Source organism: Orbicella franksi, chromosome 11 (assembly GCF_964199315.1).
Source record: "Orbicella franksi chromosome 11, jaOrbFran1.1, whole genome shotgun sequence".
Taxonomy (NCBI): Eukaryota; Metazoa; Cnidaria; class Anthozoa; order Scleractinia; family Merulinidae; genus Orbicella; species Orbicella franksi.
In genome coordinates, this window is record NC_138155.1 from 2618791 (window position 1) to 2631264 (window position 12474).

Consider the following 12474-nt stretch of genomic DNA (forward strand, 5'->3'; position numbering starts at 1 on the left):
GCACGTGTACAGCCATTGCTTCGCTCGATCATTAAACCTTTTGTTTGGTGACGTTAATTCTCGTTGCCGTTGCCGTCGTGTTTTGCGTAAGGTCCCTGTTAAGAGAACTCAGACGGCTCTTTCAACCCAGCATAAATGATCATATGAAACAAACTCTCAAGCCCCTTGCTCCCTTGTTAAGGATTGTATTTCCGGCAATGTGCATTGCTAAGGCTAAGCTCAGTTTGTTGGGAAGGGAATTAAGCTGACACAGTTCTTTGACATAATTTGGCCACTCAGTTAAGTGACCGTTTATTGTTAAGATCATATCATAAGATCAAAAATAATTAAGTACCTCTTTTTCCAGCAAAGGTGAGGGCAAACACGCTTTTACGTGACACTACGTGTGTTATGATGTACCACCGATAATGCACCTAAAGCGGCGGTGAGGGGTAAAGTGGGTAGGGAAAAACTTGTCCTGCCTAAATACAAACATATTCAAGTCCCGGATGTGACTCCATCCGGGAAACTAATCGTGGGGCAGGTTGCATAAAATTATTTATTCCCTTTGGTAATAACTCTCATTTAGTTTTGTTTTCTTGAAAAATTCACCGATCACTTAACATTTAATTTTCGTAAAATCAATGACTGTTTCCTCAGCCTTGCGTGGTGGATGGTCAGACAATCCAACCTGGTGGTCATTTCTATATGGGCTGCAGTGGGTTCTGCCATTGTGGTAGTGGTGATCTTTTCATGTGTGTACCCTGTGCCCGCTTGATAATTACCATTGTTCACCTGGTACTGAAGCGCAGTTTGAGGACATGATTGTTGACACCGGATCAAAGCTGTGCAGATGCCCAAGTAAGTCCTAATTTATTAAAAACGACAGTCAAGGTATTTTTAGTTATTTTGACCATGTACAAAATTACCTTTAAATTGAAGTAAACCTGAACATAATGGTCTACTAAGATAGCAAAAACACCAGAGAGTTGATAATAAATCATAACGGAACCAGAATGGTTGAGGATGGAGAAGATTGACAAGGATTACAAACGACGAACTTGAAAAATTTAGGCTAAACTATTCGAGACGCACAGGCCGGGTGTCAAGCGTGCAAGCGATGTAGCGAGTGCAGTTAAAGATGTAGACGCCCAAACTTCTATATCAAATTAAAGCTTATAGAGGTGGCTATCAAACTATACCAAGAATTTTGAAATAAAATGAATTGTCGAATTGTCCACGACCACTAAATGCGAGCGCCCGAATCACCTTTCGAAAGCTGCAAGTCAAAGCGAATTTTGTTTTTCGCCAATTTAATTTTTTTCCTCTGTTTCAGGGCCCAAAGCGCTTAAAAACTGTGTCTGCGTTTTGGCATATTCAATTGCAGTAAAAAGTTACAGAACATTCTCGAAATAGGATTAAAAAAACTTGGAGTGATCGTACAGAAATCGCACTCGGAGAAAAAGTATTTCGAAATTGATAATTGGCAGCAATTTTTTGTAGTTTATATGTTAAACTAGCTACTGTCCAAATTTGAGGGCAATTGAACAAATTACCTTTGACTTATAACTCTTTAAAGTGTCTGCTTCAAGCGAAAAAAATTATTCGAGAAAAAAGCGCTAAGAAAAATCTTCTGCTTCGCAAAAAAAACTCTGCCCACAAACGCCTTTAACTGGGTTCTCAGATAACTGGTCTCAATGAGTCCGACCAGGCCTGGATTCCGACGATTCGTCGACTCAGAAGAGTCTCTGTCAACATCCCTGTTATTGCTGTCAAGTTCCGAAACTTTTACAGAGCCTTTCTTTTCTCTTACCACGAATTTTTCTCCCGCCTTATGCGATAGCTATAGCTTCATCCGCGTGGTGAACTTTCGCTTCTTCACTCATTGATGTATTTTGATTCGTTTTTCCTGGATAGATGAGGTCACGTGACAGATCGAGACGTGTACAAATTTTGGGATAACAATGAAGCAAGCCTGTTTACTTTTTGACGACAACGACATTTTAGAGTCCAAACTGACAGCTTAGATTTGTAACATGTACAGATGTTTAGACCTGGTTGGGTCTCGTCAGCAAGTTTATCAGCGAAAAATAGAACAACCAGCACGAAAGCCAATTGTGTACCATATGCACTTGGTAATGACGTCAGATGAAACTCAAATCCAAGTGTTTGCGGATTGGTCAACGTCACACGCAAAACGAGTGGCTGTGAACAAAGGCAAAATCTAGAATATCGTGTCGTTCTCGTTATCGTTAAATAATTTTAGAGATGTTAAATAGCGGAGGGCATCAAACTCACGAAATTTTGGTCTGAGATAGGGCATGCAACCTCGCCTCGCCCTCTCACCAAAATTTGCGGCGAGTACTGTTGGGGTATTTAATTTAGTTTGCACAATCCAGTGGCGGATCTAGGGGAGGGACCCTAGGGGCCTGTGCCCCCCCCCCTTATTCTGGCAAAAAAAGAGAAGAAATCACAGAAGGAAGAAAAGCCGGCTGGGCAAGCAAAACAAAACAGGCCCCCACCCCATAGCTCAAGGTCTGGATCCGCCACTGCAATCCTTTACATCCTAACGAACTGATACCATTTCCACTTGTGAATAATAAAAACGAGGCCAAGTACTTCAATTGCTTGTAGTCACTGTCACATTTGTTTTGATTGTCTTTCAGGATTTGTCGGGTGTTACTAGAAGAAAGAAGAAAAAGGTGGAACGTTGCCGGCTAATGCGTTAGCTTGTTGAGAGTTTTGTTTCGCCAATATTAATGAATAAAGGGTTTTTAAATGATCAAATCCAGTGTTTTTTATTAATTACTTTCTCTGATCAAATTTTATTTCAGGGAATAATTATTGCGAAAAACAGAATCGCCAAACGTTTAAATGCTTTGCATTACAATTAGCACAAGGTACTAATATGACACCGTTCTAGCTCTGGCCCTGTAGGAGACTGGTAATATTATTCGGGGTCGGTGTCACGATAGTGCGCATGCGCGACTTGTCACAAGAAAGTCCACTGTCCACTGTCCACTGTCACAAGAAAGTTCACTGTTACGAAAGTTTATATTACAAGAACGGGTGCCGAGTTTGTCCGGTTTACTCTGAATCACCCCTACTAACTATACCCGGAGGGGTCAGTGTCCCCGTGGATCTTCTCATTGGTTGATCATTCGCTAAATTCTCTGCAACTTTTTGTAGAAATATAAGCAGGTATGTAATGAGAATCTAGGACCCGATACTCATAAACAAATGTACAAACAAATCACATCAGAATGAAATGAAAACTTTATTAATAACGAAGTTAAGCTCAAAAAACTGAGATAAGCAAACGCTATCAACGTTTTGGTCCAAATGACCTCAACAGAAAATAGAAGATAGATACAGGATAGATAACAGTGTAAGTATGTCATGTTTAAAATACAAAGGGTAAATTTCCGCATGTAAACAAACAGTTAAAACGCTAAAATCTCGCCTTTGTTTGTCTTCACACAAGACTTATGGCAATGTGAAGCTATTTGAAATTGATTACTATGTACACAATTGTTTCTCTAAGAAAAGTATATATACTCTTGACACTCAGCCATTACAAGTCTATACGGTTATTGTTATAAAATAATTCGAATTTACTTAATACTAAGAACGAACCTGATACAATATGTACCTTTTCAATGCGATATCGTAACATGATCAATATAAACAGTGGTTATATATATAAAAAAATAGGACGTAAAAAATGTAAAAATGCGTAAATAGAAGTTTAAGTTTTCCAAAAGGTTACTCAGCGACTTGTCTTCAAGTTCGTCAAAATCGCGTTCGTGTTTTAATCCTTTTTCCCGTTTTCTATCATTACAGTTGGCTTGAAACATCGTTTTTAGAGGAAAATCCTACATTTAGTTTTCCTAGATCAAGATCTCGAGTTGTTTCAGTAGTATTGTGATTTTGTTCGTAGTTTCTTTTTCCTTTGGCGTCGCCATTCACCTGCGTCTGCGGCAATTGTTCTTTTTCTTCTTGGATTCCCTCCATAATTTTCTGTCCGGCGTAAGTGATAAGACCAAAGAAGACAAACCCGAACGCCATGATGCCCACGGATGCTCCAATCAATGCTTTGGTTAGCGGTACAATCGCGTACGCACTGATGAGGGCCACAGTATCCAAGACGTAAATGAGGCCAGCCAGAATTTGTCGATGGAAGTGACTTCCGATCACAGAGCCGAGAGGAGCGCCTAACACAACAATCGGGACACAAACTGCAAGGTAGTAGTATGCATCAGCACTGATTGCCTGTTGCATGACTTGGCGCCAGTAAAAACCGACAACGGTGTTTCCCGCCATAAGAACAACGGAAGTCGGTGTGGCCGTTTTCTCGCTGACCCGGAAGAGAAGAGTGAGGATACTGAAGCTGCAGATGTCCACGCCACTTCCGGCGATAGCAGAGAAGATTCCGCCTATGAACCCGGTCAGTAAAAGGACGATCATCTTCCAGAGCTTGAAGTCTGGGATGACTTTGAATGTCTTACGCTTGTGGTAAAGGTTTAGCAGGAAAAGGGCAAAGGCGAAGGAAAACCACACGCATACAAAGCCAATTTTCTTCTGGGGTGGTGTGAGGTTAGGATCAATAAATTCTAGACCAAGGGCCATACCGACGATTGCTCCAATCGAACAGAATATTATGGAATGCCATTCAAGCTGCACGCGCATCCAGAAGATGGTGAAAGCCGCTGCTGTCATACCGCAGGACTGAATCATCAGTGAGAAGTCACGTGCTATTGCTGGTGCTATTCCGAAAGCGAGGGTCATGACGGGAAATGCAACAGCACCTCCACCTTCACTGGTCATTCCTGTTACAAAAAAAAATTGAACAAATAAATAATTTAGGTAACTTCAGGCTTCGATTTTGCGGGCAGGATAACGTTATTTCCTGAATTGATAACTATTCAGTGTTTAATGTGGTTTGTCTATTAACTAGGTGGTGATTTGTCTCGTCGATAGCGTTATCTACCTTACCCTTGAAATAACTGCGCTCATATTTGGCGTGACTTCCTAAGTTCATTTCACTACGCTCTGATTATGTTTGACAAGTTCGCCCCCTCCCTTCTGCCTCTGAATTAATGAAGTTCTGTTATTAAGTTACTTGTACTGCACTAACTCAACTGATGGCTATATAACAGCAATTTTTTTTTTACCTGCAATCATCGAGCCAAAAATCATTGTTATGGAGATGAAATATCTGTCTGGAAACAAGCTCCAGAAGCTGTACTCGATAGCACAGCTCCACCAAAGCACTTGGTAGAAGATAAAAGGAATGGCCACGCCTACTAAACGGCGGTGTTTTACAATGAGCCTCTCGTGCCATGGAGCATTCGGGTCCAGCTTCTCAAGAGCCTGGGTCTGAGTGGCATTTAAAGCCTGACCTGAAAAGCAAACAAACATGATGATAATCTGCTTCACTGTAATTATGATAATTTATAATTTATCAGCACGATAATTTATTCAATATGTTATCATGTTTCATATCTTGAAGTGCATTATTGAAATATGTAAAGTAATGGACACTCTGATTGTGTCGTCGTTTTCATTATTTCATTGGCTGAAGAGTAAACTTTTCTGTGTTAAGTCTCACAAAAAAAAATAAATTACATCGCATCGGGCCAATCACAACTTTCGTAAATAAATAATAAACGCTGTGAACCAGTCATAATTCAGAGTCGATCAAAAAGCCGAGAACGTAACCATGCCGAAGCAAACGTGCTGGCCTGGTCCTCATTGGTTAAAAAACAGTTGGTCCATTCCGATTGGCTGGAACAATTCCGACACGAACTTACACTTAAATATTTACAAAGGAAACTAAAGAGAAACACAAACTAATTATCCTTCAAAGCCATAAGAGAAGGTTAAGCTTCTTGGAAGAATCTACTTACATTGCAGAACTTTCCCGGAGCTCATGGGATGTTTTTCCGAGCTTTTCAATGTCTCCAACCTCGGTATTCGCTTCAGTAGAAAGTATTTTATTCTCCCGCCCAACCCCTAAGCGATAGAGTTCCTTAGATTTCGTCTGTCTTGTCGTAATGTTCATAATAAAGTGACATGCAAACTTAATTACCTTCTAAGAAGTACTTCTTCAGCCACTCTATCGGAGTTCGTTTTGTCTTCTTCACTTTTGCATTCACGCCAGGGTTGCTCTGAAACATGCAAACAAGTGAAAAAATCAGTGAGATCAAATTCCGTTTTCTCCTTCCATTATTCATACATAGTTAAGCAGCCGGGTGATGAGAATAGAGAAAATTATTAACTGCGAAACAATTGATTCATGCTTTAGCACATGCAGTTGAACCTCGCTATTTCGAACCCTCAAGGAGAACGAAAAATAGTTGGAGATTGAGAGGGATGGAAATAGCCGATGGTAAATAACTAAGGAGCAAATCGTAGGGAAACAGTTTTGAATTCAATATTACGGGGAATTCGAATTAAGCGAGTTCGAATTAGCGGTGTCCAACTGTATCATCTCTTTATGGTGCTCGCGGGAAGTTTGGAGAGAACAAAAGAAGCGTAAGACTTGTTCGAGGGAGAGTCGAGAAATCCCGCGAGCTTCTGAAAGCAGGGAATGTTTCGCCCGCTCGCTGACCCAGAAAAGAAAGCTTCCGCACGAATGAGGCTTTGGAAAAGAGAAAGAGGGCTCTCTTATACGTCTATTTGAATCCACGAGGCACAGGTTTTTTTGAACAGCACAACAGTTGTTAATTTTTATCATTTTTTATTCTAATGTTTAAAGATTTTTTTTTTTGAAATTTGCGCTTCTTTGTTATTATCTTTCCAGAGCATCTCTAAGCTATTTCTAGCTTTTTGTGTGCTCTTAATTCAAACCTCATAAGTACTAGTGCAACATAAGAGATACATGCACAGCTAAAAGCAAGAATCAATTGCTTCATGGCATTGTCCGTGGCAATAGAGGGGCAAAGGGGACTACACCCGGGAGAAACAAAATTCTGTGGCAGAGTGAATCGCGCAGTTACGTAATGTTTGATAGCCCGGCTTGGCTAGCTTTGTTATCTTGGATACTGGCCTAATTTTTCACAAAATTTTCAGACTCGCCATTAAAAAATGTATAGCAGCTACTTCTAAGAATAATATTTTCAGGCTATGGACAGAAAACTTTAACTGTTCTGAATTTTTTGTTTCTTAACTAGCTTTGTGTTATCGTGTTTTCTGTTTCATGTGTTAAACCAATTTACTACAACCAGTTGGTCTGCGTTCCAAATTTACGATTAATTGAATATATTTGATTAATGGCATTCTTTATAGCCGTTGCACGCGATGACTGCCCATTACTTTGCCACGGTATTTGAAGAAAACAAAAGTGTGATATTGCATGTTCGATCCTGCATTTAGTTAATGCTGACCGCATCATCACTTGGCAAAGCATTATGAGTCAGCATTCTCCGTATGCTAAAAATACGACTTCATATATTTGCGTACTGTAACCGACACAGTGAAAAACAAATGTTAAGAACATTTTGGTTGTGCGACGAAAATATTTCAGCCGTTAGAAAGTTCTCAGTGATTGCTAGTCAAACTTAAGATTAATGGTCCTCTTTATAGTCCAATGCCCGCAAAATGGTCGTTTTTACTACTTCATGAATAACTACTCAGTGGGGAACCGTTATAAGTACTTGCTAAGGGTTTCTTATCGATTTAAGAATGTAAATCTTTGATACGACTTAATGAACTTATCAGAGGCAGCTAGGCCAAAGCTAGCGAGCCATGATTTCAACTAAAATAAACACAACCGGCTGTCATGACCATAGTCACAATAAGAAACTACTAGAGCCATTTTCGCACATATGACTGAGTAGCAACCCTTATATCAAGCAGGGTGATGTGCTAATTAAACTGAATGATGCAGACGAAGCATTTCTCTCTGAGTCGGCTATTTGTTTCTGTTTGTGAAGTAGCTCAGTGTAAAGAAAACGGTTCAGTTATTTAGACTGAGGTTTTCTTGCTGTATTCTTTGATTCAAAGCACCGGTTGAAATTTGACGGAAGAATTACTAAAATGTTTAGTCACATATAATTCATGGAGGTAATAAAAAACTTTTCAGTTTTTGCTGCTTTTCTTATATTTTCCCTACACATCAGTCAATTTATGACATAGATGTTATATTCAGGAGAACTGGTCTTATCTTTACCTTTTTTGTCATAAAATACCGTTTCCCGGCTGTCCAACAGTCGAGGGCTTTTCAGTCGCATTGTACGATATTCACTAGAGCTTGTAAAAGAGCCCAATATTTTTAAATGACACTGCGGGAATAATATTAATGGCAAGAATGATAAAAGAGCAGACTTGATATTGACTTTCAACGAAAATGGGGCAATTATATAAACATTATTTTACGATTGTGCGTCATGTCAGTTGATTACGTCAGCTGACTCAAGTACTTTTAATATTATGCAAACATCTTTCCTTTCGCAAAAAACGCGTTTTTAAAAACTGGAAGTTACTGCGGATTTTCTATTTCCTTTTATCTTCCGTTTACAGTTTATTAACATTCTTTCGCTATAAAATTCGTGTTCAAATTTTACGCCAATGGGGTATTTGAATCGAATCTATCCAGTTTCGTACAGAACTGCTATCATAGACGTATTTCAAGTAGTTAAGGCTTCAGTATTAACCGCAAGAACAATATGTGATAGCATGTTAACGGCCGGGTCTGAGTTTTATGCCAAATATAGCGAAAGTTTGTTTTTATTTTAAGATACAATGGAATCTTTCAATACCAGTTTGCGTTGCCAAGCAAACAGGTTTCTTCATGCAAAAAGACTGAAACCCCGGAAGGGTTAACATTTCAGGATTAAAAAAAGTAAAAGGCGAAAAGCAATAAGATAGTGTAAAGAAAACTAAAGTAACTTTAAAAAGTAAAGTAATTTGAATATAAATTTGGCAATTGGATTGAAATCGTAAGTTTCGTAATAGCTCGGATACTTAACTGTACGACAGCAATATTGGGGAAAAATAACATATAATGCAAAATGAATTCCTTTCGTGAACAGATATTAAGTCTAGGGTTCCGAATTAAAAGCAAGTGCCGAGAATACAGAAATACCGAGTCAAAAGAAAAAAATGTTAATGAAAAATGAAAGCATGAAGGGTTGAGAGGAGGGTTATGCTCATTCTATGGAATATTTTATAATGTTGTTTCTATCAAATCTAACAGTAAAATTCTGACAAAAATATTTGTTTTCAAGAACACTGAATAAACTGAAAATTTAGACTGAAATAATAGCTTACTTGTTGTCGAGGAGTTTCATTTTCAATGCTAAATGAATTCCAGTGTACATGGCCAAGGGTTGGTGAATGCGGTGCAGGTCTTTGGCTGTAGTTTCCTTCTCCTGGAAAATCAATAGCGACCTCTCCATTCCCAACAGTGCCGCGTCTATGTTCCATGACAGCTGTCTTCAGGCTTCAGAGTAAAAGCTATTAAAGATTCCAGGAAAGATTGAAGAACATTGAATTACATCTCAAGTCCAACACGGACAATACTGAATTGGCGAGGGCGTTTGAAACAGGAAAGGCCGCAATCAGACAGGACAAATATTATCTTTAAATAACTAACAAATAAAACCGTTTTACCTTGACAGCAAACATGTCAATTTATATAAAAGTATTACAAGTGCCAATACAAATATCAAGTTGTGCTCCCGTAAATTCACTTGTTTGTCATACATACCTTAAGATCAGACCTACTAGGAATGCAGCAACTAAGGTATGAACTCTCTTGGTGATGTGTTGTATGATTTAACGTTTTTTGGCAAATAAAAGAATAAATTGTCGTGTTTCTATTTGCGGACCTATTTGACATATTAATGATCAGCAAATGACAGAATTGGGCGATATTGACTGATGTAATCACGCATTCCCATTGGCTAATCCTTTATCTACTGACATCTCAAAATTTTTTTTATCGTAATTAGTCAATATTGCATTGCATCTACTGAGACCTTTGACCAAAATATGAACGGAGGATATTGTGTTATGTATTTTAATGATATTAAGTGAGACGCGAAATAATCAGAGTTTTACAAATCACGGACATTGCCAAATTTTGTTTTTGTTTTGTTTCGAATTTAATTTGTTGATTCACGTTCAATGTAACTGTCCTGAAAAGGCCAAACATTTTTTGTTTTTGTTAAATGCATATGCCACACGGAGCAAACAATACGGTTTCAGCATTAGGGACACCCAGCCGGGGGAAGCTGGAGGTCAAACGTTTCAAAAGTTGCATAACCACAAATTGCTTGGAATTACGTCTCCGTAAACAGTCAGTTATTTGCACGATGACATCATACCGGGCTGTAACTGCTCCTACTTCACTTTCCTTTTATTATGATACCAGTAACTACTTTTATACTTGATCTTTGCCTGCGAGCAGCCGACAAAGAAAATAACAGATATCTACACACAGGCAATGCTAAATTGGAAAATAAAAGTATTATTAGCATGATAATAAAGGGGAAATCGATAAGCAGTAGTTATAGCCGGATATAACGTTATCGTGCAAATAACGTCTCGTTTGCGCGTGGAATAAAGGAGACAGTAGACGTTTCCCCGCAGGCTAAGTGAACTCTGCCCTGATCGTGAAATTTAGAATTTGTATGAGTTTTGACACGAAACACTGAAAATTGAAGATTGTGGTGGTTGCTGTCGACATCCTGTTCAAGCGATGGACTCATTTATTTCAATTCTGATTTTTTGCGTTAATGGCTTTTCTACACTAGCGCATAATTTAGCACAAGCATCGGTAACATATGCGGACGGGTTACATGCAGACACTTTATTTAAGTTCGTTGCAGTATAGCACATACATGCTAATTTCTCCGAAGGCTTTCTGAACTATAACTACAATAAAGTAATATGTTGATAATTCTAAAGACTATCTAACTAAGATACACAAATGCACAAGTATTTAACTAGTAAAAAATACAACAAGAGATGCTAAAAGACAGACTACTAAGTGAAGCTTGAAATTGTTAAAAAATGGAAGTGGATCTGCTCCTTTCTGGTAAATCGTTCCAGTTTTTGGGCACAACGTATCTAAAAGGATGCAATTCATATGATGTGGTGTTGACCCTGGGTATGTTTCACTTATTTGTTCCACTAAGTCCTGAGTTGACTGATTTTGCGTAAAGATTCCAATAACTAGCACCTCTTGTTAGAAAAATGTTCTAACAAAGGCGCTGTTTAATAGCGCGCCCATTACGGCGCCTGCGCATTATAATTAAATATATTGAATTCAAAGTGACACTTTAAAGCACATGCAATTTCTTGAACTATGGCAAAATTAAGCTGACGTTTTCTCTATTCCTAAGAGGTAGTTTTAAGACAATATTAACGAGTAGTTTAAGAAAATAAGTCTTTAGCCGTTGGTGCTTTTTAGTCTTTGCTGACGTAGTTTCCTTTCACCAGATTCCCCTCTAGGGTATCACAGCACGCTCCCCGCCTGGACGCGGTCTACAGAGCTCTTTGATTTCCGACTCTTTGTCTATATTGGCCAACCCTTTGCGAAAAGCGTCGGCGTTCTGTTGGAATACCAGAAGAGATTTCAAATCACAAACCATAAGGTGGAAAGCCAATGTTTTCAAAAACTCTTCGACTTTCCTTCGATCAACATCTCTATTCCTAAGAGGTAATTTTAAGACAATATTACCGTTCAGTTTAATGAAGAAAATAAGTCTTTAGCCGCTGGGCTTTTTAGACTTTGTTGACGTAGTTCCCTTTCACCAGATTTCCCTCCAGGGCATCATAACACGCTCTCCGCCAGAACGCGGTCTAAAGAGCCTTTTGATTTCCGACTCTTTGTCTATTTTGGCCAACCCTTCGCGAAAAGCGTCGGCGTTCTGTAAGAATACCACAAGAGATTTCAAATCACAAACCATAGAGAGCTATTTTTTCAAAAACGGTACCACTTTCCTTCGAACAACATCCAAAGTGATTAACCTGGACATGCATGAAGTTAATGAAAATCCATGCAAAGACCAAAGACGTTCAGTCGCCAGTTAATTTGTTTGTATTAACATAGCCACAATTTTCGTTCGTCCTGATGTGGTTAAGCTCTTATCTTAGCATGCGGATGTGGAAGAATGTAATATAAGCTTACCTTCGCCAATGCCCTTTGTAAGTGTTTATTTATTTGCTAATTTAAGAGTTTTCACTTCTCATGACGCTACCTTATAATATGTTTTGGTCTGGTGGTTAGCTTCGTCATCATGACGTTAGTAAGAGGAAATAAACACCGTTGTCGTGGTGTTTGAGGTTTACAAGCAAGGATTAATTAAATCATAAACTGGCTAATCTCGCCTTGATACAGAAGGAAACTGGGCCAGCAAGTTTAATTAAGACATCTTTCCCAAGGGGGGGGGGGGGGGGACTCCCATATATAAATGACGGGGGTTAAAAATGCGGTCTTGATACCTCTTAGGCCCTATTTATACGTCGCAACAATCGTCGAATTTA

The 12474-nt window shown here is 38.9% G+C and overlaps 1 protein-coding gene across 2 annotated transcripts; it reads right to left on the reverse strand.

Annotated features, from left to right (window-relative positions):
• Positions 1 to 2656: 2656 nt before the first annotated feature.
• On the reverse strand, positions 2657 to 9708 carry LOC145503046 (uncharacterized). Of its 2 annotated transcripts, XM_081482470.1 has the most exons (5): positions 9692 to 9704; positions 9253 to 9438; positions 6071 to 6149; positions 5154 to 5381; positions 2657 to 4808 (listed from the first exon to the last, which is right to left on the reverse strand). In XM_081482470.1, exons 2-5 carry the CDS (start codon positions 9406 to 9408, stop codon positions 3817 to 3819), a joined length of 1455 nt encoding a protein of 484 aa, XP_081338596.1. In that variant the 5' UTR covers positions 9409 to 9438; positions 9692 to 9704; the 3' UTR covers positions 2657 to 3816. The 2 variants fall into 2 exon arrangements, with proteins under 2 accessions (XP_081338596.1, XP_081338595.1); XM_081482469.1 differs by having other exon boundaries at positions 9253 to 9708.
• Between the last annotated feature and the right edge of the window lie 2766 nt (positions 9709 to 12474).

Coding starts and splice junctions, on each gene's coding strand:
- LOC145503046 (XM_081482469.1), bottom strand. CDS start 9,408: ATGGAACATAGACGCGGCACTGTTGGGAATGGAGAGGTCGCTATTGAT. Junction 5,382..6,070: donor GAAGAAGTACTTCTTAGAAG/GTAATTAAGTTT, acceptor TTTGCTTTTCAG/GTCAGGCTTTAAATGCCACT. Junction 4,809..5,153: donor TTTTGGCTCGATGATTGCAG/GTAAAAAAAAAA, acceptor TTTTTGTAACAG/GAATGACCAGTGAAGGTGGA.